Source organism: Mesoplodon densirostris, chromosome 13, assembly GCF_025265405.1.
Source record: "Mesoplodon densirostris isolate mMesDen1 chromosome 13, mMesDen1 primary haplotype, whole genome shotgun sequence".
In the NCBI taxonomy this organism is placed as follows: domain Eukaryota; kingdom Metazoa; phylum Chordata; class Mammalia; order Artiodactyla; family Ziphiidae; genus Mesoplodon; species Mesoplodon densirostris.
In genome coordinates this window covers 53,144,358-53,171,081 of record NC_082673.1, presented here as the reverse complement: position 1 = coordinate 53,171,081, position 26,724 = coordinate 53,144,358, and the positions used below count along the sequence as shown (strand labels likewise).

Genomic DNA, 26,724 nt, shown 5'->3' with positions numbered 1-26,724 from the left:
TAGATCTGTGCTCTAGCATGAGATTTTTTTAGAGATTGTTTCATTTCAAGAAGTTGCATAAGATTTTTCATTCTAGAAACAATGTTAAAGCAGATGAATTTATACCTAAAAATATGTCTTACTAAAAGTAGCAATAATGCAATGACAATTTGTATTTGATAAATTTCAAACCAAATTCCCCAGAATGACAATTATAATTTGGTACCTACAAAAAGTAAAAATATACAGTAATCACAACTATTTTATGGAAAAATATTATTCATATAGAATAAAGAACCTCTAAATTTAGTTATTTGTAGCTGTCAAATGAGAAGTATTTTCTAATTACACCCATTTATAACATTCATTTTACACCTCAAAGAGCACCAGTGTATTTTTAAAACAAACTAAAAAGTGAGAAGGTAGGGGCTTATTACATGCCACAGTGCTATTATGATAAGGCACCACCTGGTACATGAAAAAGCCAAACAAAGTATTTCCAAAGCATGTATTTCTGTTACTGGTGTCTTAACCTTTAGATAGGATGGTTAGAAAAAGCTAATAACGTTATTAACTGACCACATCACACTCTTTTCTCCATCATTCTTTGTTTTTAGTTTTTCCATATAACAGAACATGTAATAAACAACAGTGTAGTACATATGTTAAATAAACATCTTTTCCCAACCATTCAAGAAAACAGTCTAGAATTAAAACAAGAATAAGAAACCAAAACTTTATCTGATATATTTGCAACAGTCTATCCCTGTAGAAGAATAGGGAGCTGGGGGAGGTGAGGAGAGAGCGGCAGCAGCAGTTGGGGCTGGGGGATGGTGACAGGACCTATTTTCTATAGAATATACTGAGGCACATAGGTTGTAAGTTTCTCAGGCAAATTCATGGCTAGAGCAAAACTGACAGAAAGCTCAGGATTTTACATTCCCCCCAGAGCTGATTTCTCAGATAGTCACATCCGATTAAATATTTCAAAATATGCCTTTAGTCACTGCTATCATCATCGTCGTCATCGTCAGATACATCATTTAAAGGAGGCTTCAATGACTGACTATAAGAGTCTGATCTAGTAGGCTGGCACGTGGCCATGTCCCCAGCAGAAAGCAGGTCATAGCAGAAGTCACAAATCCTCACAGGCTTAGAGGACTGGCTGGGAAGAAGAAATCTCTTTTCAGAGCAGGGCCCACAGACAACAAAACCACATTTGCGGCAGTGGTGACGACGATTAACAGGTGTGAATTTTGCTTTCTGACAACGCATACATACAGTTGCCTCAGAGTCAGGAACCCAGACAGCAGCATGTTCATTACTGGGTGTCTTCCCACTTTTGGAGAGTAAATCAGTAACACATTTATTTATGTGATTCATCCATTCTGATTTCTCAGTGGCAGTGGCAGCATAAACTGCAAACGATTTAGTTGGTGTCTTGATCAGCCATCCATTCCTCAAGTCTCCCTCATCTTTGATAGAATCAATTGTGACATTTTCCAGGGGAATAATATGTTGTTTGTTATATTTTTTCTTCTGGATGACAATATTGCCATATACAAGAATATCATTAAATAAGAAAAACTGCCTTGCTTTAGGCTTTTTTCTGCACAACTTAGTCAATACTCCTTCTCCAATAAGAACCCGTCCAGGTATAGTTAAGGGTTGGCCAGCTGCTCCAAAACAGTTTTCTACTATATTTATACGTCTAGTATTTGCTTCACTGTTTGCCAAGCGATCCACCATCTTTTGCTAATAGCCTTAAAAAAAAGAGAGAGAGAAATGAGCACACAGAAATTATAAATTCATATAAGTTAAAAAAATTATACAATCTAAATTTAATCTAACAAATCACTACTTCTACCCAAAGGCAAAATTCCCCAATTGTTTCCCTCTAAGATAATCACTAAGTATACCAAAAGAGCTAACATCTCCCAATTTTTATAATCATCAAAAACACTAATTAACCATCTCCATATAGTATCATTAGCAGGTATTTATAAAAGTATAAACTTCTGGGCTTCCCTGGTGGCGCAGTGGTTGAGAGTCCGCCTGCCGATGCAGGGGACATGGGTTCGTGCCCCGGTCCGGGAAGATCCCACATGCCGCGGAGCGGCTGGGCCCGTGAGCCATGGCCGCTGGGCTTGCACGTCCGGAGCCTGTGCTCCACAACGGGAGAGGCCACAACAGTGAGAGGCCCGCGTACCACAAAAAAAAAAAAAAAAAAAAAAAATCCACTGGGACTACTCAGACTGGATGGTCAGGGTATCTAAAGTGGTATCATTTCAGCTGATAGGGCAGAACTAGATATGCATACATGAGGGACTAGGATGAGGGAGAATATTCCAGACAAAAGGAATAACTACAAAGGTCCTAAGGCAAGAAAGACGTTGGCACCTGTGGAAAACTGAAAGTATCTATTTATTCCCACCTGAATCAATTACTGATTCTACTCATTATACAGTTATTAATCAGCTCATATGCAATGCAAACAGGTTTCCTGTTATTGCTACTACTAGAATTAATACCACCACAAATTTGTGCAGTGCTTTTCACATTTATTATCTTCTGATTTTAACTGTCTCAAACTGCTGTGAAGTTTTTATCTCCCAAAGAATCATCTAGTAATATTAGCTGAAATGTGAGCTGAAGGAGAAACTAAGGCACAAATAGAGAGATTCAGGCAAAACAGCCTGGAATTAACTCTACTCACTGGGAGCCCAAGCAAGAGCTGAGCACTTCACACGTGTTACTGTATTTCCTACCCAGGGCAACCTTATGATTGATATGCACTATCAGCTCCAGTTTATAGATGAGCAAACTGACATAAAGGAGTTAAGTACCATGCCCAAGGCTGTCATAGAACTGAGCCTCAAAGCTGATTCCTCCGTGCTGTTACCAGTGTATTATGGCACACTGATTATTCCTTAAGGCTCCACTGACTCTATATATAAGAACTAAGAAAGCTATTGCCAACCTCTGGACCTTCACCACAAACCTTAAAAATACTGAAGATAAAAGAATACTAATTTGGGCAAATAACCTGAAAGGATAGGTCATCATGATTTATTTAGCCAGTCTTCTGATAATGTTTCACTGTTCAAATTTTGCAATATATTAAGCCTGAATCCCTGTTCATAAATCTTTCCCCCTGTTTAAGTATGATGCAACAAAAGTGAAGTTTGGGGCATTAACTGGTATTTGGCTGGAGCAAATAGCTTTCAAAGTTTGACAGTGACGCTGATAAGAAATATATTTCATACTGCAATGTTACAAACAATACACAATTCTATGAATGATGTATTCTAGCATCTTCATTTATTTTAATGATAGTTGAAGCCCACTTGATTGACTTCAGCAATGGATTGTGACCTATATTTGAACATCAGTGAGCACAAAGAACTTAAGGCCTTTGGCCTTAAGCAATCCTTTCCATTATCCCTGCTGTTCCAAAAATGTTTTCAGTATGTGTCTGACAAGAAAAAGAAAGGAAGCACTGATTTTGAAACCCCAGGAATACACAAATGCCCACACACACACACACACAGGAGAAAGAGATGGTGGGGGCACAACAGGGAGGGGCTGAGAGAAGGGAGATTATCAAAAATGAAATCAAAGTACCACCATTAGTTGGATTACTTCCAGACACCCCAAAGCAAGGCTCTTAATAAACTGGATTTAAGGCATTACCCTTTAGCCCAGGGCCTAAACAGGACCCTTTACCTTCCTCCAAAGTCCAAATCCAAATCTACTACCTGTACAGTGAGGTGCCCCAAGCAGTAAGAACTCTCAAAGACTTCTGTGAGAGTATTAGAATACAAGAACACCGGGGCTAGGCAAGGAATAAGTCCCTGGCATATCTTCAAGAGAAGCAGCAGAAGACAACTCTAAAATGCGGCCCAACTGGACTTCTGTCTGCTTTTCTTAGGAAGGAATATCAGTGAATACAGTAAGAGCTAGGAAGAATGCTTCCCCATCTTCTGGCAGAGATGACTTCTTTAGGATAGATTCCAAGAAGCAAGTCCGCCTGCCGAAAAGGCACTAATGTTTAAAGCTCTTGCTACCTTTTACAAAATTTCCATTCTGAAAGGTAACACCAATTTACCAAGTAGCACAATGACTATATCCATCCCATCCTGTTTCACACAGAATATTTTCCTTTAAAAATTTCAGCAAATAGAGTAGATTTTTTAATGGTATCTCATTTTATTCGTTTTTTACTTCTCTTTTATTCATTATGTTTATTCATTCAATAACTTTATTGAACACTTTCTAAACGCCAGACATTATCCTTTTCCTCTCAGAGCTCACAGTATAGTGGAGGAGAAAGACAATAAGTAAGTAAACCAATAGGTGATTCCAAAAGGTGAAGTGCAATGAAGGAAGTCAGCAGTGTGCCAAGATATAGGGAAAAACTCATTTACTGAGTAGTTCAAAAAGACTTCACTGAGGTGGTGCTACACACTGGATCTCAAATGATGAGGAGTCAGCCTTGCAAAGGAACTAATACTATGGACAAAGGTCCTAAAACAGGAAAGAACAGTATTTTCAATTTAACTGAATATTTTACTTCATAGCTACCTCGTGAGACCAGCCACTTTCTAATGTGTTTACTAACTTGTATTTCTACACTCATATATTTAGGTTATTAATCTATATGAGTATATTACACATAAAGTCTATTAACCCATTTATTTCATTGCTTTTCCTAGTATATTAAGCTGTAATTTTGTTTATGGTGTTTGACACAAAGGGAGTTTTATTTCTCAAGTAGTTACACTTACAGATATTTTCCTTTGTGATTTTTTTCCCCAATGACTGACTCCTAAGATTTCCTTATCCAGATATCAGATGCACCTATTTATTATTCTCTATGGCTTATGTTTTACATTTAATTCTTTTATCCACCTGAAATTTATTCTGTCATAGGTAAAAACCCTTTTTCCTTTTCATATATTTGCATTCTAAAGGAGCTAACTGCTCCAGAATCACCAAATACTGTGTGACCTCAGATTTCCTCACTTATAAATGGAAATAATAATAGCAGCTATATCGGGGGAGGATTAAATAAGATAGTGCATACAAAATGTTCAACAAGTAGTCAACACGTGGTACCTATTATTTACTGGTATTAATAATCTAATCTGCTGCTTTATGACACTCTATTATATTAAATTTTTATATAGTATTATAATACTGCTTCTGGGCAGTGTTAACCTGTTTTATAATTCTATTCCATTAACCTGTTTTATAATTCTATTGTCAGTACCATGCACCTGGTAAAACTACACTATTTCCTATTACTTAACCTTTTAAATGTTTTACGTAATCTCTTCTGCTTATTTGGCCAGATGACATCTACTTAGAACACTGGTTCCCAACCTTAGCTGCCTGGAACCACAGGGGAACTCTTAACCTTTAGTATACCATAAAAAAATAGCCATCCCAATTTACTCTCTGAGTCCAAAATACCCTTTTTATTTACTTTTAATATTTTAAGCCATTTTATAACTAATTTACAGAAATAAGAAAAAATGAATAGTAAAAAACAATAACTTTAAGAACAATCTTTATAAAAATTGAAACATAGCAAATTTCTTATTCTACATTTCTGTTATTGAAGGTATGCAGATACAAAAGTATAGTATCCTTTAAATGAAACTAACTGCTCGTAAGTTGTCATGCATGAATCTATAATATTTCCATTTCTGTTTTTAGGAATATTGTTTACTAATTAATTCTGAGCTTGAGAAAACTCATCTAGAAAATCATCAACTGAAGGCTCATTGTCTGAGATTTCACTTATAATGTTTCACCATCATTATTAGTTTAAGTGTGGCTGTTTCTTTGCACTCACCCTCTGACTTGTCTAATAGTTCTGAAATGTCTAGCTTTGCTCATTTTTTCTTTGTCATTAGATGAAAAATGAAAAAAAATCTAAATTCTCAAATATGCTAAATGAAAGCTTAAAATAAAAAGACTAAGGATATCTCCAAACTGCTTTCGTATCTTTTTGAAAGATGATGCAATACTTTGGTTAATGTAATAATAAAACTGAAAAATGGTACAATAGTGATTTATTTTATCACTGCATCATCCTTCCAGGCAATTACATCACTTCTATTTTCTTCTTTTTGGTTAAATAATTCCTAAGATAATAAAATAATAAAATGCTTCAAGATATAGGAAAAACAAGATCACTCACTAAAATCCTATATCTTAGATTTACACAAGTCCAATGAACCCATATGGTAACAACAAGCTATGTTTTTTAATACGTAAATTTCCTTTTTGTTTTGAAAATCTCTAAGAAATAATAAAATTTACAAAATATCAATCACTACAAATAATTAGAACTGCTTAAAATATCAATAGAAACTCAAAATACAAAACTGAGGCCAATAGGTTTGATGATAGATATTAAAGGTTAAGAAATACTGATATCTAGATCCCTCCCCCCAGGATGTTCTGATTTTACTGGTCTGGCCTGGGTACTGGGACACTTTAAAGTTCCTCAAGTAATTCCACTGTGCAGCTAAGGTTTAGAACCATTTCCAATTACAATAAATAAGTGAAAAAAATAGAGACCAAATCCACTGAAATTTTGGTGAATTCATATTACACTTGTAGTGTTCCTAGCAGATTGATACTATCTCTTCCCAAGGTTTCAAATCTTGTTTAATGGCCCAGTAATTTTGTACATTTCTTCTCACAAGACTGTTACATTACTTAGATTCTCAAGTATCTCATACATTTTGTTGCTATTTTGAATCTAGGCTCTTTTCCACATTGTATTTTCTAATTCATTACTACTACTGATAAGAAAACTACTAATATATGTTAGTTTCATCCCACATCCAGCCACTTCAGAGAACTCTACACATGCAACAGTTTTCCAACTGATTTCCTGTCTTCTTTTCCAACAAATGGTGTCTGGCAGCCTTTAATTCATAGTTTAAAATGTAAGAACCACAGGAAAAGCATACCAAAAACAAAACAAAGAAACCCTCTTAACTTTTATAAAGACAGCTTTATATACCAATTTTTAAAAATTAAACCATCCAAGTTTCAAGTTATCTCCTTCACAACTGTAGACATGAACTACATTTGCATCGTCCAATTTCCACACTAGTCTTTTGGTAACATCTTGTTTCTAAAGTTAATATGTTCTTCAATGGAGTGTCTACCACCTGTTAAAAATGTAATACTAGAAGAGGCAAAAACTCTTTTTTAAAAAAACAGTCAGAATGCTATTTACAATTGAGAAGAGAGCCCAACTGTCACAGAATACTATGGCCCAGTTCTTCTTACTGAAAACCAATACTTCTATCTCATCCCTGCAGGTGAGTTTAAAACAAAAAAATCACCTAATTAATTTCTTACACGTACCCAAGACATCTGATATCAGTGAGCTTCAGTATTCAACTGTGCATTATAATGGAAAAAACAATAAACTATGAACCAAAAGACCTGGATTCTAATCTCAGCTCTGGCACTAAATAAGAGATTTCATACAAGCTACCTAACTGCTCTACACACCCCTCACACACACACACCCTCACACACCAGCTACCCACCTTGAATAAAATAATCTGCAAGGCCCTTTCTTGTCTTTAAAATAAGAGATTTCATACACGCTACGTAACTGCTCTACACACACACACACACACACACACACACACACACACACACACACACAACCCCAGCTACCACCTTGAATAAAATAATCTGCAAAGCCCTTTCTTGTCTTTAAAATAATGAACTCCGATAGTAGATGGGCCATACTTCTGGTTTACTAAGACTAAAAATTAATTTTTAATCAAACTTTTGACTATGTCTTAATATCAATTGAGATTTTAAAATCTGTGTTATTGCTGAATTAAGACTATAGAAACTGTAAAAGGAAAAGGAGAGACAAACAGGAAAGTGGGGAAAGAAGAGATTTTTTTAAAAAGCAGCAAGAAACTATCAGAGGTACATCCTCCCTGGGCAAATGTGTAGGTATTAGAACAAACTACCCCTCTCTCCTAATGCACCTAAGTCAAATGAACAATTATTCTAAGCACCTACCATATGCAAAGGACAGAGCAGTTTTTATTTTCAAAAGTTCTATAATTTAGTAAGCATAATAATAATCAGGAAATTCTAGGAAATTCTAAAGACTTTCAATAAAATACTAGGAGAATAAAGCAAGAAATACTTGAACATTTAGCAAATTAAATTTGGAATTTAGTAAATTTTGCTGATACTATCAATAAGAAGAGACGGTTTTTCCCTCCCCTTTCCACTAGCATTTCTGCCGCTGTGGCAAACCAATTATACAATATGTATTGCAGAAATTAGTAGTGATCAAGGAAACATTCATTTCTTAGATAAGAAAAAAGAAAGGAACAAGCTTTTATGTTAATTTTAAACTCATAAAGGTGGATTGATAAGAACTGAAACTTCTAAACTTTGAATCACATTTACAGAGAGCCATAGTAATTTGTTTTAAATCTCCTGTAGGCACTAAATTTGCCTATTACTGAAAAGTAGACTCAAATGCACTATACTACAGGCTTAACCAAGAAAGGAAAAAGAAAAAGCATTTACTCAACACCTACACGTGCTAGGCACGTCCACATTTTTCTATTTCATTTAATAATCTCAATTTTGTTAAAATGGATAATCATATCCATTTTACAAAAAAAGTAAATTGAGTCATGGGCTAGTTAAGGAATTTTCCCAGTCGCACAGCCAGTTTTTGTAAAAAATGCATGTTCTGGAGGGGTGGGATAGGGAGGGTGGGAGGGAAGGAGACGCAAGAGGGAAGAGATATGGGAACATATGTATAACTGATTCACTTTGTTATAAAGCAGAAAATAACACACCATTGTAAAGCAATTATACTCCAATAAAGATGTAAAAAAAATGCATGTTCTTTCCATTATGCTTTGCTACCTTCAGAAATAAATATTCCAGAAATATTTCACTCATGTGGACCTTATTAGGTATTTGGAGAAAGCCACTGATGATACAAAAATCTTAAAACACATGGTAATAAGTAGAACGTATGCTGAAAATAAATCTTCAAATACTAAAAGGAAGTGAAAAGTAAAGTAATGACTAATTTAGGGTGTCAGTAAACACAGTTTCAAATAGGATAGGCTTGATAGAGAAACTCACCATGGTATACAAATAATGACTAAGCCACTAAGTTGAAGATTTTTAAAAATTAATTTAGAAAACCAGAACAGTCACATTGGGAGTTAAAAAAAGGTCTTTAGAAAGGGAAAGAATATGAACCTCAAGCTTGAAACAAGTCCTCTGTCTTTAGCATTTAAACCATACCACACAAGGCAAGATTAATATTCTTTAACTACAGCTATGCTCAGGTAACTCTCTATTCAACAACCAAAGGTTCCCTGGCCAACTGAATTAATTCCAAAATCCTTAACCTGGTATTCAAAGTCCTTCAGTCAAGCCCCAGCCTGCCCAGTCTATCTTTTCAGTTTTACCTCTTTCTGTGTGTTCTCTTTGTTATAGTCAAACCAGACTACTAGCTATTCCCAGGTTATGCTCTGAGCTTCCTCTCCTCTACCTGAGCTCAATATGTCCTTCCCCACTTGCTGTTCTGAAATCTTACAGGTCAGTTCAGTAACCTCATAGGCACATATTGTTTACCTTAAATCCTCATACCATTTTACCTGTACCATTTATGGCACTTATATTCTATTACGTTGTTTTTTGTTTTGTTTTTGTTTTTTGTTTTTTGGCTGCATTGGGTCTTCGTTGCTGCACATGGGCTTTTTCTAGTTGGAGGCTACCCTTCATTGTGGTGCACACAGGCTTCTCATTGCAATGGCTTCTCTTGTTGTGGAGCACGGGCTCTAGGCGCGTGGGCTTCAGTAGTTGTGGCACACAGGCTTCAGTAGTTGTGGCTCGTGGGCTCTAGAGTGCAGGCTCAGTAGCTGTGGCGCACGGGCTTAGTTGCTCTGCGGCATGTGGGATCCTCCCAGACCAGGGCTCGAACCTGTGTCCCCTGCATTGGCAGGCGGATTCTTAACCACTGTGCCACCAGGGAAGCCCTCTATTATGTTCTATAAAAACTTGTATACCTGCTTATTCCCAACAGATTTGGAGGTTCCTGAAAAAAAAGAAGACCATTTCCTACAACTTCATATTCCCAATAGCACCTACAAAATTGCTTGAATATACATGCCATCACTGTGCACTGAGCAGTTAAAAGCAGCAGCAGCTTCTTGACCTAGAGTTTTATGAAAATCAAAGATTTCATTTTTGACATCCATAGTACTAATTTTCACACAAAACAGGAACCACATCCTTCACTAGGCCCACAGATTTTAAATTTACAAGCAAATGTTCTCGTCTATTTAACTATAGTATCCAACTGTGAATTCTAAGTATTGAGCATAGCAGATCCTGTTTTTAAAATCTCAATCTCAAGATAATATATAAAAATGATGTCTTCTCTTGCCGAAAAGCACAGCTGTTTATAGTTAGCAAATAAAAAATGATGGTGTATGCGTATTTCCAACATCAACAATATTCAGATAAAAAACTTCATCATTTCAAAAAGCATTTGTACAGGGGCAGCTGTACAGTGCTGACAGCTGTTAAATCATTGTATAATATTTGAAAAACAAAGCTGGTACCCATCACATCCCTAACAAATTTTCTTTAGTATTTTTCAAAGCAGTTACAATCTACTCACTATGTTCAAGACTTTATGCTTTGTGTTAAAGGGAAAACAAAAACGAACCAGACACTGGGAATTAAGACATGTTCCCACAAGGTTTTAATAAAAAGCACAATGAAATAAATACTATAATAAAAACATTAAAGCGGTAAGGAAGAACGCAGCAGTTGAACACCTGAAACAGGTTCTGAAAAATACACTGAAAACAGGTTGTGAACTTCAAGAGGCAAAAACATGATACATAAAGGCATAAAGCTCTGCAAGTAAAATGTGTTTTTAAAGTTGCATGTACAGCTGCAGAAGAGGCTGGAGAAGAGATATTTAGTAGAAAAACAGGGGAGAAAAAAATAAGACGAGATCTTCTTGGTTCTTGAGAGTTCTTTTTGAAGCTCTGGGAAGGAGTGGCCTGATTTGATCTGGATTCTTCTAAGATAACTGTGGAAACGGTGAAAGATTTCAGGAGGGAGAGACTGAAAGGACCCAGCTGAAAAATTATTGCAAAAGGAAAAGGAAAAGTTGATGAGAGTCTGAAGTTTGCAACAGGAAAAGAAAGAATCGGTAATGTTCAGGATTGCCATAAGTAAATTAGATGTGGAAGAGTAAAATTGAAATTAAATCCCTGGGTTTTTAGTCTAAGCAATATGGAAGCTAGTAAAATCAATCATTTTCAATGAATTTCAAGTAGTAAACATTTACTGACTACTTACTCTGTACAAGGATAGAAGTACTCAAAACTAACAATCTTTGTGAAGGAGGACAGCCATATACCCAAGTTTATATACACAAGTATATATAATTCATGTATTATACATCAGGGTGTGTTTCTATAGGAAGGAGGATAATGGAAGTAACTGATAAGGAAGGAAACACAAAACAAAACAAGCAAGTGTTTGGTACTCATACAGTATGCTCTGAACTGAGGAATATGATTACCTCAATCTGTGCACCCAAAATCTAAAGGAGCAGGGGAGAAACAAACCAAAAACATAATTTTTTTTTAACTAGAAAAATAAAAAGAGTGATGAAACCTTAGACCAAAGGGTGTAGTTAGGAGGTTAATTTTGACCAGAGGGAATATTTAGGAACAACTCTTAAATGTCCAGAAATTCAAGCTAGGCCTTAGAGCAAAAGTAGTAGGTCAAACTATTTAGGGGGGAGGGAGAGAGATAGGAGATGATGGTGTACAAATACAATATATTCCCCAGAGAGGAAATAATTGAGTCCAGGCTGAAGGAGGTAGGGCCTGGAGAATATATAATGGTAAACTAGAAACCTGGCAAGATAGGGAAGAGCCAAAATGCAGAGGAAAGTAAGCATCACACTGAACAGTTTAGACTTTATTGTATAGGCAATGGGAAGACCAAGGAAAATAGGAAATAGGAAAATATTAATAAGTACACAGAAGCAGAACACAGGATGAACTGGAGAGACTACCAAAGAAGCAAAACTGAAGGCAAAAAAAAAAAAGCAGGAGCGTATTACAGTAGTCTCTAAGTGAGAGGTAACAAAAGCCTAAGCCACAAATTTGACAGCAGAAATAAAAAGGGGAAGATGGAAGTAAGAGAGATTACTGAGGTAAGGCAGAAAGGATTTAGGAACCAACTGAATGGGTTTGAAAGTGAGTATAAGACGACTTCAAAGGTTTAAGCATCATCCATTGGATAGATCAGATACTAGTTTTGTTTCAGGAGGGGAAGAAATCAGTCTGGGACATGCTTATCTTGAAGTACCTTCAAGGTATCCACAAGACAAACACCTGTCAGACAAACAGAAACCCCAAGATGAGCAGGGAGCTCCAGGACAGAAAGAGATTTCGGAGTTATCTCTGAAGAGATGGTCACTGATGCTGTGGAAGAGAGGAGAGGGCAAAGGACTAAACTTCGGGGAACGCCTAGTCTAGGAAGCAGGAGAAGAGAAAAGGGGAGACAAGGAAGCACAGAGCACGTCTCACAAGTCTCAGAGACTAAATGACCTCATTGTGCCAAAAGGTCACAATAAGCAGTGAAACGTGGGGGAAAAATCGAAGACTGAAGGTAATGTACAGTAATATTTCTGAAAGCACTGCCCTTTGACCCTGGAATTTTTAATCACAGCAATTTATCCTGAGAAACAAACTCTTGGGGTTGCGGGGAAGGGAGGCTGTACTGCGAAGTTTTCCCTCTGGCATCAACTCTAATAGTGACAAACAGAACTTAAATTTCTAGCCCTAGAGGGGAATGACTAAATATAACATTAAAAAAAAGCCAAATACCATACAAGAAAACATTTTACCACGTAAAAATTTTAAACTTCAACACTAAGAGGAAAAAAGCCTTAAAGTTAAATAAAAATAGTTGCACAATATGACAAAGGGTCAACATTTTTAATATATAAAGGGCTCCTGTAAATCAATGAGATAAAAGGGAAATATCCCAAAAGAAAAATGGGTAAGATACAAATGTCAATTTCCAAAGGAACAAATGAAAATGACCAGTAAATGGAAAAATGTTGGCTCTCAGTGCTAATCAAAGAAATAAAATTTAAATGATGTATTATTCACCTCTCTAAGATGTGGAAAAAATAAGCGCTCATATTCTTGAAAGTATACACTGGAATAACTTTTCTACATGCCATTTTTGGCAATATAATCACTTTAAAAAGTTTACACAACAATTCTACTTCCAAGAATATATGCAAAAAATAATTAGACCGGTGTACAAAGTTGCTCATACGAAGACGTTCACTGTAGCTTTGTCTATAATGTTGAAAAGTCAAAATCAATCTAAATGTTCAACAACAGGACATTAGTGAAGCAAATTAGGGCATATCCACATAATGGATTTTTAGATAGCTTTTTGGAGAACACAGATTAATATTTAATGTGGAAAACTGTTAAATAAGGCAATTTATTAAATAAAAGCTTTTAAACAGCACGTGCAATATAAAAAAAATTTTTTTAAAGTCTGGAAAGACACCCACCAAAAATTTAGTACTGGTTATCTCTAAGTACTAGGGTGAAATATTTTGATATTGCCTAATTATTTAATATTGAACACATATTCTCTCATAGACAAAGAAAAATGTTTTTAAATTAACAAAATGCAAAGAATGTTTAGAAAAATATAATAAACACAAAGTTACAGGTATAATTAATAAAAATATAACCAAAGAATACAAAAATCTTTTTTATTTTTTTTCCCCAACCACTGCTTAAATGAAACAAGTATAAAGAATTAAGGATAGGGGCCTCCCTGGTGGCGCAAGTGGTTGAGAGTCCGCCTGCCGATGCAGGGGATACGGGTTCGTGCCCCGGTCTGGGAGGATCCCATATGCCGCGGAGCGGCTGGGCCCGTGAGCCATGGCTGCTGAGCCTGCGCGTCCGGAGCCTGCGCGTCTGGAGCCTGTGCTCCGCAACGGGGGAGGCCACAATAGTGAGAGGCCCGCATACCGCAAAAAAAAAAAAAAAAAAAAAAAAAAACAAGAATTAAGGATAGTTCCGCTTATGGAAATGGAAAGGAAAAAGGGATTAAAAATGTTGATGCAAAAAAGAAAACAGAAAATTCACATCATAAAATCCATAGAAGGAAGCAAGGTCATCTGTTAAGAGTCAAGCATTTCAAGATTGGGATTAGCAACCTAAGAGTGAAAAGGCAATAGAGAAAATGAGTCAATTTTGGGATGAGAAAGGATTAGAAAGGAACTAGTACACAGGCAGCTGGAAAACAAATATTTAACAGTCACCACAGATGTGACTTTTTTTCAGGAGTGCTAGGCAGGGACAAAAGCAGAAAAAGTAAAAGGTGATATTTACAAGTTGAGAACTGACCAGTTATATACAGCAAAGGTCGAGGAGAGGAGGACTATGTGGTACCAGTGGCTTCACAGTATACGAACTATAGAGTTCAGGACAGGAAAAGACGAGAAAACTAACAGCGTGGGAGGGACTGCAGGTGAGGATGAGAACAAAAAGCTGATTCATCAGGTATGATGGAAAACAGGCCCTTGAATCACCTCTGGTCACAGGTTAAGCCCTGAGGTCTAAATGATGATTAGGTTAAATAACACAGGCATCCATGTAGGTTGTTAATGTAGAGTGGAGATGGTGGCCACCAGACTTAGTGAACTGTAGGTTCCAAAGGTGGCCTTTCTGGTCTGAAATGAAGGTAATCGTTACTTTAACTTCTGTGCACGTCACTTTCCTCTAATGTAAATTCATTCTTTCTAACCTGACAGGAATTTGGCTGGCACTTAACCTCTCTCTGCACTTTATTCAACAACAAAATGAAGAGAACAAGGAGATGGGAAGTTGAATTAAATTAATGGTTCTCAACCCTGACTGCACAGTAAAACAAACAAACAAACAAAAAACTGGCAAAGCTACCTATGCTTTGACTCCAAACGCAGTAACTGTGATTGATTTGTTCAAGGGTGGGGTTCAGAAGCTCCTCAAGGAATTCTAATGTGCACCAAAGTTGAGAACTGAAGTACGTATTTCTAAAGGTTGCTTCCCTTTTAAAATTCTATAATTCACTGCCACTCTGCTCATTTGCTAATTAACTTACTTAATATCCTGCACCACGCACTTCCACAAACATCATAGTAAATCTTCACAACACTGTTAGCAAATACTTCTGTGTCCATTTCACAAGTGAGTCCAGTGAAGCTTAAAGAAGTGAAGTGACTTGTTCAAGAGTCACAAGCTAGAATGGAGCAGACCTAGAATTCAGGTTTGGTTTGCTTTGGTTCCAATCCACCCTACATACAACTTGCTTTCTCTAGCACTCACAGCAACTACTTGAATGCCTTCTGTATTCTCTTCCCAGGACCTCCCAAACTGAGCACACAGTTTGTGGTTTATGGAGTGATTGGAGAGAAAGTTATGAGGGCAGGAAATTAACTCCAAATTCTACAGTAATTTCATTACAGAACGCCACCTAGTTTAAGTTTTGCAACTTAAAACAGCACTGTGAGAGTATATCTACAAAGTCTATTTTATTAAGCCAGCATACACCTTGCTATATTAAGCATGCAGCTGGTGGTACAAAGCTGGTTCTCAAAGATAAACTTATCAATAGAAAAGCAATTGTTATATGTTTTCCAATAAGCAAGGCATTCTAAAACAAAATTCTAAGACAATTCTAGCAAAACAATAATTGGTAGAGAAATGAGAGTTGCTCTATCAAAGAGCTTAAATGTATAAATATGACCTTCCAAATTTTCAGGAATTAACTCTATTTCCATTCAGTGCAAATACTAAATACAGTTGCACTTTAAAAGTATGATTATTATCCTTTTGTTGACCCACAGCTGCTGTTTTTTTGTTGATTATACTTCAGTACATTATCTACTTGGAAATTTCATAACATTCAAGTTCTGTATCCCCAGTCCAAAATTAATTGAGTTACCAAGGTAAATCCCCCCCTCCCAAAAACAATTAGAGAAGATTTAACTACTTATGCCCATGGAAAGTACAATGTAACAAGAAATTCATGAAGTATATTTACAAGAAACATATGTGTATTCATCCATTCAAACCTTTCCCGAACATCTGCTATATTCTTGGGACGCTGGGGATGAAGAGGCAAGTTAGACCTCATGTAATGCCTGCTGTCAAGGAGGTGCCATGACAGGTAAATGTTATATTTACTGAGATGCAATGGGATAGATAAATGAATTATTCTTGGGGAGAAAGGGGGGGTGGGATAAGGAGAACAGGGCAAAAACGCTTCAAAGAGTATATGCTCAAGTGAGTAGTTTTAAGAGGAAAAATTTCCTTGTAAATCAGGAAATTTCCTAGGAAATACTCTAGGAAATATATATGCTGAGGAACTAAACTAAAATCAGACAGAGCAGCTAAGACAGAGGAACCAAGGTGGACACAGACTGCACCACAGGAATGAGTTATGTATCCTGCAAAGTTATGCTATTAAAAAAAATGAGAAGGCTTCAGTCGTAAGACCTCAGTTAAATACCAGCTTGGCTGCTAGATTTGTGTAGTTAGTTAAATCACCTCATTCTCGGTAAGTCTTACATCCAGAAAAATAAATATGTATAATGGCAATTACCTGACAATGAAGCAAAAAAAAAAAAACAAAACACAACTCTAAGAAAATTAGCAATCAAATCTGAGCAGAAGCTATATTTTTACCTATAGTTCAAGAAGAGAAATTCTCCAAGACATGTTGAAGGGTTTATCTTATTTGTGGTTAAGAGTGCTTTCAGTACAATTAACAGAATTTGGAAGCTCAGATGCCTTTATTAAAACTAGTAATTTACATTCATTTACTAGGGTGATTCAAGCTGAATCTTTTTTGATGCCTTCCTTGGTCAGTACACCAGTTTTATTTTTTGAGGCGATTACATGTGCTTTCCAAATAAGTAACTTAATACCATTCACCTCCAACGCTGTGAGGACCCGAAACGATTTAAAATAGAAGTCTTCGTTAATACTGAATTAACCTCAGGACCCCATGAGCTACCAGAGTACAGAAAAATGTAAATGCTCAAAACAAGGTAGGCATGCACCTTTAAGGAACTTTTAGTGAAGGAAAAAACTTCGCAATGTCAAGATCACTTCACCTTTTTCCTAAGAGAACAACACATGCCTTTAAGTCTCTCAGTGAACGTTCGTGTCTGTCTTTACTGAATTTTTTCAGTAACGTACTAAAACACAACAAAGAAGGTATTTATCAGCTTACATACTTTGTGAGTCTATGAATTACAGAGAAGGGCTTGGTTATCTGTAACCTTAACACCACCCATTATTCCCACCGCACACTCACAAGTTACTGTTACAATGTACTAAGAGCGCGCAGGGGTATTCAAGACACATGAACAGCAAGCTCTCGGCCTTCAATAAAAATTTTTAAAGGAAAAGTAAATTCGTCAAAAGAAGATACGACTTTAAAAGACTCCAAATAAGTAAGGCTTTAGAGCCAGCGCTTCTATCAGAGCAAATTCTGCGGTGCCATTTTTGCCCGAAATCACATAAAAATGTTGTTCAAGTTACAACATCCCTGATGCCCAGACCCTGCAAACTTTTTGGATAGAAAGATGTTGGCACCCTAAAACGCCGGTGGCCACGACTGGACCCCAGTCCTCACGCCTCACTTCTCGCCCGACCTCGGGGCCCCCTTCGCGCGTCTGCCCGGACCCCTCCCCGCGGCCCCGCGGACTGGACGAGCACCGGCGCGGCCCTGCGGGCTGCCCTCAAGCCCGGCGGGCGGGCGCGGATCCCCCAGCGCGAGGGGAGGGGAGCGGCCCGGGAGCGCCCCGTTTCTCACAGACCCCAACATGGCGTCGGTCGCCGCCGCCCGAGACGACAACACCTCCCCGCGCCGCCGACGGCCCGGGGACTGCGGTGGGAAGCGCCCAGAAAGTTTCGCTTCTCCTCTCCCGGCCCGCCAGGGGCCGCCGGACAACCAACCCCGGCTTCACCTACCCGGCAGGGCGCAGAAGGCGGCTGCAGAGAAGGTCCAACTCCTCCTCGTCCCGGGCGCCGGGCGCAGACTCTGCTCGCTCCTCCGCCCCAGCCTCCCAGGGTGTGCAGCCAGCGGCCCCGCGCAGCCGGCGCGATCCGGACTCAGGTGACCCTCCCGCCCCTCCAGACGAAACCCACAACGGCCGCCGGGGCTGGCCTCTCCCCTGCGCGCGCACGGGCGCGCCGCCACCCACACGCCAGGCGCGAGCGCGGGCACGAGCACACCCACACCGCTCGCTCTCCGCCCTTTCTTGCCTGTTCCCTCCCCCCGCCCGGGCGGCCCCGCGCGACGTGCTCGAGGGGGCGGGGCCACCTCGGAGGCCACACCCACCTGGGCAGCCGGGGCGTGGGGTTGGTTCCTCCGCGCCGAGTGGGGTCGTGGGTCCTGGAGCTGATTGAGTGCACGTGGGATATCTTACCTGGGTTGCCCCGCGCGGGCAAGCCCTTAGAAAGGATTGTTCGTCTCACCAAGAAGATCTTAGCGAAGCTGGAAGAATGGAAGGAAAGCTGGGCCCCCTCTCCCCCCACCACCGAACGGGCCTCCGCGGGGAATTCAAGAACTTCCCGCAGCCGGGAAATAAAAGCTTTGGATTTAAAGCGTCGGGGCAGACATTTGTTTGCTACTCCCACTTAGCACGGCGTTCCTTCCCCGTCACATCTTCCACTTACTTTCCCTAAAAACCCTACCACTTGAAACAGGGAGCTGCGGCTGCAACACATACCCCACGTACTCTGCACAGCCTTTTAAGTGATGCCTTTAGTCCCGGACTTAGAACCCCGGTCTTTCCAAAACTTTTCTCTGACGCCGCAAGCCTCATCTACCTACTTCACACACCTGGAAACAGTAATGATAGTATATAAGGTTAAACCCGCCCTTCTTCATTTATACCACAGCTAAGCGCGCTGGTGGGTACGTGGAGAGATATTAAAGATGCCTAAAGTAGACAAGGAATGGGGGGAGGGGACAGCATATTCACTTCAAGCAAAAAGTGTATAGGCAGAAATTAGATTTGAGTAAATTTTCTTTCCCATTGATCTATTATTTCAAGGTTTTGAAATATTACCTTTTTTTTTTTTTTTTTTTTTTAACCTTTGATTGTTCTTGAATTAGAGCCGCCAGCACCCACCTAGGGAACATAAGCAGGTCTTCGTTCCAACCAACTTTCTTTTGGTCTGGGATTCTACCCCCGCCAGGTCTGCAGCCTCCCATCTTCCCCTGGTCAACATCTCAGAAACAAACAAATGTTTTTTAAAAATTAGTAACTAGAACAAAACTGGCAAGGATGATATTTTTTTAAATAGGAAAACAAAATCACTGTCACGGAAATCTTTACATATGTTAGCTATAGTTGTCTCTGTAGACAAGTACAAATGTCCCCAGGACTCTCATCTCAATCGTCTCCCAACTTCATTTAGCCTCATCCACCTCTCCGTACAGAACAGCAACTGTCAGTGGAAAAAAGGATGATCATCTCCAAAATCCCTTTAAAGTGTGAGATTAGGAATTGCTATGTCTGACTGGTTGTCAAAGGTCTAGTCTGGAGCAATAGTCACCAAACATTTTTCATCACTCACTTATCAGTAAAAATGTTTGGCCTCTCCCACCTCCCAGTATACGTATTTAGCTTATCCTAAAAGGCATGGACTTAGAAGCCAAAATGACTACTCAAATTTTGGCTTTGCTGCCAGCTACCTGTGTCCTTGGCCACATCCAAATTTTGCCTTAGTTTCTTCATTTGTAAAATGAGGATAATTAAAGTATCTACCCCACAGTGTCATTATGAAGATTAAATGAGTTAATATTTGTAAAGCGTAGTGCCTGGTAGATGGTAAGGGCTATGTAAGTGTTAAATAAATATATATATAATTAATTATGTATAAAATAATAGATATATCATATGTGTGCATATATGTATATACACACATGTCTTTTATAATGTTGATGTAAAACAAATAGACTGCCAGTTATTTCTCCAGTAAAAATAATTGCAGTTCAGGGTATGCTACCATGGCAAGGCACCTGCAAGTCTCCCCCACACACACACACCCCCAGTAAGGAGAGGAGAACTCTTTTAATGAGGGGAAAAGGAACTTCGGAGGGCTAGAGTAAACAAAGAGTCCATTGGAGGAATTGAGAGTTCCAAGTACAGTGGCTTTTCATTGGTAGAGTTGTGACAACCTCTCATTGGCTGAGCTCTTGCCAGGCAAGAAGAGGAATTCTTTCTGCCTTTTGGTCTCTGCTACTGTCATAGGGCTTAAGAGCTCCCTCTTCTGGTCTCCTGACTCTATATTAATTGAGATTTCTGTTTATTAATTTTTATGATATGCCTAATATGTTAGGTACGTTAAAAACATATTCACAAAATATCAGAAATAATGATTTAAAACATACATGTGTATGTGTGTGTCTGTATGTTTTCTTTCTGTTCTCTGCATATTCTGTACCCTCCTTGGTCTGTGTGCACCCCAATTTGGAGCCTATTGACAAATACAGTACTGACAAATACGGTAGCCATTAGCCACATGTAGTTACATAAATTAAAATTTTAGTTCCTCAGTCATACCAGCCACATTTCAAGTTCTTAAAGGTCACATGACTAATGAACAGGTCAGATATAAAATATTTCCATCACTGCAGAAAGTTCTACTGCATCACACTGACAAAGCTGAAAAAAACAAGGGACTCAGGCAGTAGGATCAACTCCTGACTCAAACCTGTAACTGTGGTACCATGTTCAAATCAAGTGATAAGATCTCTCTCTGAGCCTCACCTCTCTACAAAGTGAAAATAAAAATAGGAACTACCTCATGGATTGCTGAACAGAGGAAATGAGATAAGGTGTGTAAAGTCTTTGGCAGAGTGCCTAAAACATAGAGGAACTTGAAAATGTTAGTAAAACTTGAGTTTAACCCAATTCTATCCATATAAGCCTGAAAGGCAAAGATCTTGTTATTGTCCTTGACTCTAGTGAGTAAGTTTTCCAAGGATATGTATTTTGGAAAAGACAAGAGTTTGGTTAACTTTTAGTTGAAAACAGAGCAATTCAGAGGAAGATGGCAAATACCTGGATTTCAGTTACTGCTTGATTTCTTTGTCCCCCTCACCCACAACCCACGACAGACCCTGGTCTTCTCCCAGTCATGCCCATCTCAGCGAAATGGCACTGCCATCCACAAACCTGATGAATCATCACTACCTCATCCTCTTTCCCATCTTCTTTATCCAATCCCTTTGCCTCCAAAATACTGTAGGATCTACCTACAGAACACTTCATCTGATCTCTTCACTTCTCCTTGTGTCTGCTCCACACAGGGACAACAAAGGCTTGGGTCACTCCCCACTGAGGCTGCCATATACAGTGGTACAGGTTGTAGTAGAACAACCTTATGGAAGAGTGCCTCTCACAGTGAAGCATTGTAAACTTTACATTCATCACAGATATTCTCTGGCAGGTGTCAGTGAAGTGCCTTGTTGTAATAAAAGTATTTTACAGGGCTTCCCTGGTGGCGCAGTGGTTGAGAGTCCGCCTGCCGATGCAGGGAACACGGGTTCGTGCCCCGGTCCAGGAAGATCCCACATGCCGCGGAGCGGATAGGCCCGTGAGCCATGGCCGCTAGGCCTGCGCGTCCGGAGCCTGCGCTCCGCAACGGGAGAGGCCACATCAGTGAGAGGCCCGTGTACCGCGCAAAAAAAAAAAAAAACACTGCAAGACAGTAAAATGATCAGTGGTTGCCAGGTGTCGGCAGGAGGGAGGGCTGAGCACAGAGGATTTTTAGCACAGTGAAACTATTCTGTGTGACAGGATGATGGTGGGCCACATGTCATTATACATTTCGCAAAATATATACCGTACAACACCATGAATGAACGCTGATGTAAACTATAGACATTAGGTAATATTGACATGCCAATGTAGGTTCATCAATTGTAACAATCTGTGGAGGATGTTGATAGGAGGTGATGTTGTGCATATTGGGGGGGAAGGAGGTATATGGGAACTCTGTACTTTCCCCTCAGTTTTGCTGTGAACCTAAAACTGCTCTAAAAACTAAAATCTATCCAAATAGAAAAAAAAAAAGTTACTGCATATATTCCTTGGAGAGACTGGAATTTAAGCTTGGGGACTTATCTGAGAAGCTTTTAGACAGGCATTTAAATTTATTTCTTGAAAGATTTATTGTAAATTGTATTTCTCAGACTACTGCTCTTTTAACCATCTGTCAAGTTATCTTATCTTACAATCAAAAAATGACATTTAAATCTGAACAGAGAAGTTTATCCATATTTTTAAAAATTAAGTTTTCTTGGCAGAAATTTGATCTTGATCTTGGAAACTTTATCATATAAACCTAGTACACTTCAAGAATCCTGTGACTTTTCTCAACAATGGATAAAAACTGATCAGGGATTTGCCTCAATTCAAACTAAGTTTACATATTTCTAACAGAGACATCATTTGTTTATCATATTGAAAACTAAGGAAATAGTTTTATGCTCATCTATGTCTTATTACAAACATAAGGCTTAACACCCTGTACTAAAATAAATTCCAGGTATATGAGTGAATTATAATGTAAAATTTTTAAATTTTTGTATAAAAAAGCCATATAAAATACGTATCTATCTTTGGTAGGATTATGCATGATTATTTTTCTTCTCTGTAATTTACCTGTCTTCTATAATAAGTACATATTGTTTTATTTTTGTAAAAAACATTCAAGGCATAGTCATGGGTAAGTTTTTCAATGAAGTGTGAATCATATTCAAATACTCATACACAAAAAGACACAATGGCTGCTTTCTTTGGTAGAAAATTCCTAAATGATTTGCATATTACCTTCTCTGCTAGTGGTAGGAAATTATACAACAAATGCTTTATTTCTCAACATTAACTTCTGTAAATCACAAAACATTAACCTCAACAAGCAGTTATTGAGTAAGCTTACCATCTATAAAACTAGCTCAAAATAGGTATACAACCTGCAAAGTTAGAACACTGTATTAGGGTTTTAAAAGTTGGTGCCAGATTAAATGAAATTGAACAGAAACTTTAAATCCACATATTATCAGGGAATTTTTTTAAATTAATTTATTTAATTTATTTACTTTTGGCTGCATTGGGTCTTCTTTGCTGTGCACAGGCTTTCTCTAGCTGCAGTGAGCAGAGGCTACTCTTCGTTACTGTATGAGGGCTTCTCATTGAGCTAGCTTCTCTTGTTGCAGAGCATGGGCTCTAGGCCTGCAGCCTTGCTCAGTAGCTGTGTCTCATGGGCTCTAGAGCACAGGCTCAGTAGTTATGGCACACGGACTTAGTTGCTCTGAGGAATGTGGGATCTTCCCAGAACAGGGATCGAACTCGTGACCCCTGTATTGGCAGGGTAGATTCTTAACCACTGCACCACGAGGGAAGTCCCAAAGGGATTTATTTTTTAAAGCAATATATTTTTCTAGAATACTGGTATAAATAGGTTGTCCATACTTTTATGTAAAGAGAAGAAATTTAAGCATGATTTCATTAAAAATTCATTTTCAGGGCTTCCCTGGTGGCGCAGTGGTTGAGAGTCCGCCTGCCAATGCAGGGGACAGGGGTTCGTGCCCCGGTCCGGGAGGATCCCACATGCCGCGGAGCGGCTGGGTCCGTGAGCCATGGCCGCTGAGCCTGCGCGTCCGGAGCCTGTGCTCCGCAACGGGAGAGGCCACAACAGTGAGAGGCCCGCGTAACGCAAAAAAAAAAAAAAAAAAAAAAAATTCATTTTCAAATAAAAATAAAAACTTTTACAGTTTGGAGCCAGGTAGACCTGAGTTCAAAATCTGATTCTGCAAATTATTAGCTGTATCACCTTGTGTAAATAGTTTAGCTGTTCTGCACCTCAATTTTCTTATTAGTAAAATTTGTAAAATGGGAAAAATAATCCCTGCTCCCTAGAATTATAAAGATTAGGGGTGACATAAGTAAAGCACATAGCAAATAGCACGTGCTCAGTAAACAGTGGATGTGGTGGTAGTAGTTGTAGTGGTAAATATTGTTGCTATTGAAATTTTTAATGAAATACAAACTTTTACCACTTATGTAAAAAGGCAGGAAATAGTATATTAAACTTTGACATGCCTGACTCACACATCCCTGGCCAGTTCTTGCAAAGAGACTTCCTCCATATTTGTGCCTCTCTGTACGCTTTAAATTGAGAACAAACAAGGAATGTTCATAAGCAGCACAAATCCTATGTAATGAGTGGTCATTCAGCTGCAGCCACCAAACGGCACTCCTCACGTGGTCTCCCTCTGACTCTGTATGGAGCCACACCCAACACTCATCTCCAGCCCCTACTTCTGCTCACACCTACCCACAGGTTTCTTTACTTCTTACCTTAAGTTCAGCCACCAGGCCTGGTGGGCACTGGGACAGGCAGGCCAGGTGGAACAGGGCACCTGGTTCTAGAAGAGAAGCGAGGTGGCTGGACCAAGAGAAAAGGTCCAAATTTCTTGCTCCACTGCAACTGGGCCTCAGCACATTGCTTACTGCATTATGACTCATTCATAAGGAAGTCCAAATCTGGAAATGAAACTGAGTGGCAAGGTGGCCAAAGCAGCCAAGAAACAAGAAACAGAGGTAAGAGATATAGGCTCACAGCCAGGGACCATAGGACTTGGTGCAGAGGACTGTTTCTAAGCTGGAGTCAAAACTCCTAAGGGTTGGAAAGGATGTTTTGATCTGGAAAATACTGAATATCTTTTCTTTTCTTTTTTTTTTTTTGGCTGTTTGGGGTCTAACTTGCGGCACTCAGGATCTTTGTTGCAGCATGCAGGATCTTTCATTACAGTGTGCAGGCTCTTCTTGCACAGCGCAGGCTTCTCTCTAGTTGTGGCGATCGGGCTCTAGAGTGCTCAGGCTCAGTAGTAGTTGCGGCACACGGGCTTAGCTGCCCCGGGGCATGTGGGATCTTAGTTCCCCAACCAGGGACCAAACCCGTATCCCCTGCATTGGAAGGTGGATTCTTAACCACTGGACAACCAGGGAAGTCCCAGAAAAGTTTTATTTTTAAAAAGATAATTGGATATTAAATGCCCCTGAAGAGCTTTCCATGGATGCTGGATAACAATTACTGGTCACAACCCTTTAAAAGATGTCAAGTTCAGACTCCTTAACAGAGCCCCTCACTATCACTCCTCAGCCTCCCTTTCTGGAGAGCTTACAGTTTTCCTCCCAACACACTCAATAGAGAATATTGGTTATTTTCCCTCCTTGCATCCATGTACTCTTCTTTTGGTAAAACAACATCCCAGTTTTGTTTTGCATAACCATTTCTACCACACTCTCAACAAAATGTTTTGGATGGGATTAACCCTCCCTCAGCTCCAAGGAGGAGCTGGTTTTTACCAAGCAGGCTATCCCATACTCCTAAATACAGTCATTGGTCCCATCAGAATGAAGCCCAGCATCATCAGAAAATCTACAAACAACAAATGCTGGAGAGGGTGTGGAGAAAAGGGAACCCTCTTACACTGTTGGTGGGAATGTAAATTGATACAGCCACTATGGAGAACAGTATGGAGGTTCCTTAAAAAACTCAAAACAGAGCTACCATACGACCCAGCAATCCCACTACTGGGCATATACCCAGAGAAAACCATAATTCAAAAAGACACATGCGTCCCAATGTTCAATGCAGCACTATTTACAATAGCCAGGTTATGGAAGCAACCCAAACGCCCATCGACAGACAAATGGATAAAGAAGCGGTGGTACGTATATAAAATGGAATATTGCTCAGCCATAAAAAGGAACAAAATTGGGTCATTTGTAAATGGATCTAGGGACCCATACAGAGTGAAGTACGTCAGAAAGAGAAAAACAGATATTGTGTATTAATGCATATGTGTGGGATCTAGAAAAATGGTACAGATGAACCAGCTTGCAAGGCAGAAATAGAGACACAGATGTAGAGAACAAACATATGGACACCAAGTGGGGAGAGTGAAGCGGGGGTGGTGATGGTGGGATGAATTGGGAGATTGGGATTGACATATATACACTGATATGTATAAAATAGATAACTAATAAGAAACTGCTGTATAAAAAAATAAGTAAAATTCAAAAAATAAAAATTAAAAAAAATTTTTTTAAAGAATGAAGCCCAGGTATTTTATTTGACAATTGAAAAAAGAGATGTTCTTTCTCCTGTGGACATGAACAAGGAATCATATAACCTCGGGAGTTTTGGTATCCATCTTGGGACCATAAAGGAAGTCTGCCATAGGATGCAGCTCACATAGTAGAAGCCAGAACAGAGAGAGGACAAGAAATGAGACCTTGACGCCAACAAGCCTTACCTACAGCCTGAACCACCTCTGGCCTTTTTAGGTGGGTTGAGTTCCCTTCATTGTTTAAGTCAGTGGAAGCTGGGTTTTCTGTTGCTTTCAACCAAAAGATTCCTAATCAATAGTACTAACACTATGACCCAGCCACCTTGAGTCACTAAAATACATGTATTTTTACTTCAAATTATGGTTAAACTGAGCTCAAAACGTATTAAGCATAATCACCATAAAAAGCACAACCTGGCTAGCTGACGAACAAAATCA

The 26,724-nt window shown here is 39.0% G+C and overlaps 1 protein-coding gene across 3 annotated transcripts; it reads right to left on the bottom strand.

Moving 5' to 3' along the window:
* Nucleotides 1-214: 214 nt before the first annotated feature.
* PLEKHF2 (pleckstrin homology and FYVE domain containing 2) lies at nt 215-24,615 on the bottom strand. Of its 3 annotated transcripts, none has more exons than XM_060116051.1 (2): nt 24,509-24,615; nt 215-1,742 (listed from the first exon to the last, which is right to left on the bottom strand). In XM_060116051.1, exon 2 carries the CDS (start codon nt 1,726-1,728, stop codon nt 979-981), a length of 750 nt encoding a protein of 249 aa, XP_059972034.1. In that variant the 5' UTR covers nt 1,729-1,742; nt 24,509-24,615; the 3' UTR covers nt 215-978. The 3 variants fall into 3 exon arrangements, with proteins under 3 accessions (XP_059972034.1, XP_059972033.1, XP_059972032.1); XM_060116050.1 differs by lacking the exon at nt 24,509-24,615 and adding an exon at nt 19,268-19,356; XM_060116049.1 differs by lacking the exon at nt 24,509-24,615 and adding an exon at nt 18,102-18,320 and having other exon boundaries at nt 216-1,742.
* Between the last annotated feature and the right edge of the window lie 2,109 nt (nt 24,616-26,724).

Coding starts and splice junctions, on each gene's coding strand:
- PLEKHF2 (XM_060116051.1), bottom strand. CDS start 1,728: ATGGTGGATCGCTTGGCAAACAGTGAAGCAAATACTAGACGTATAAAT.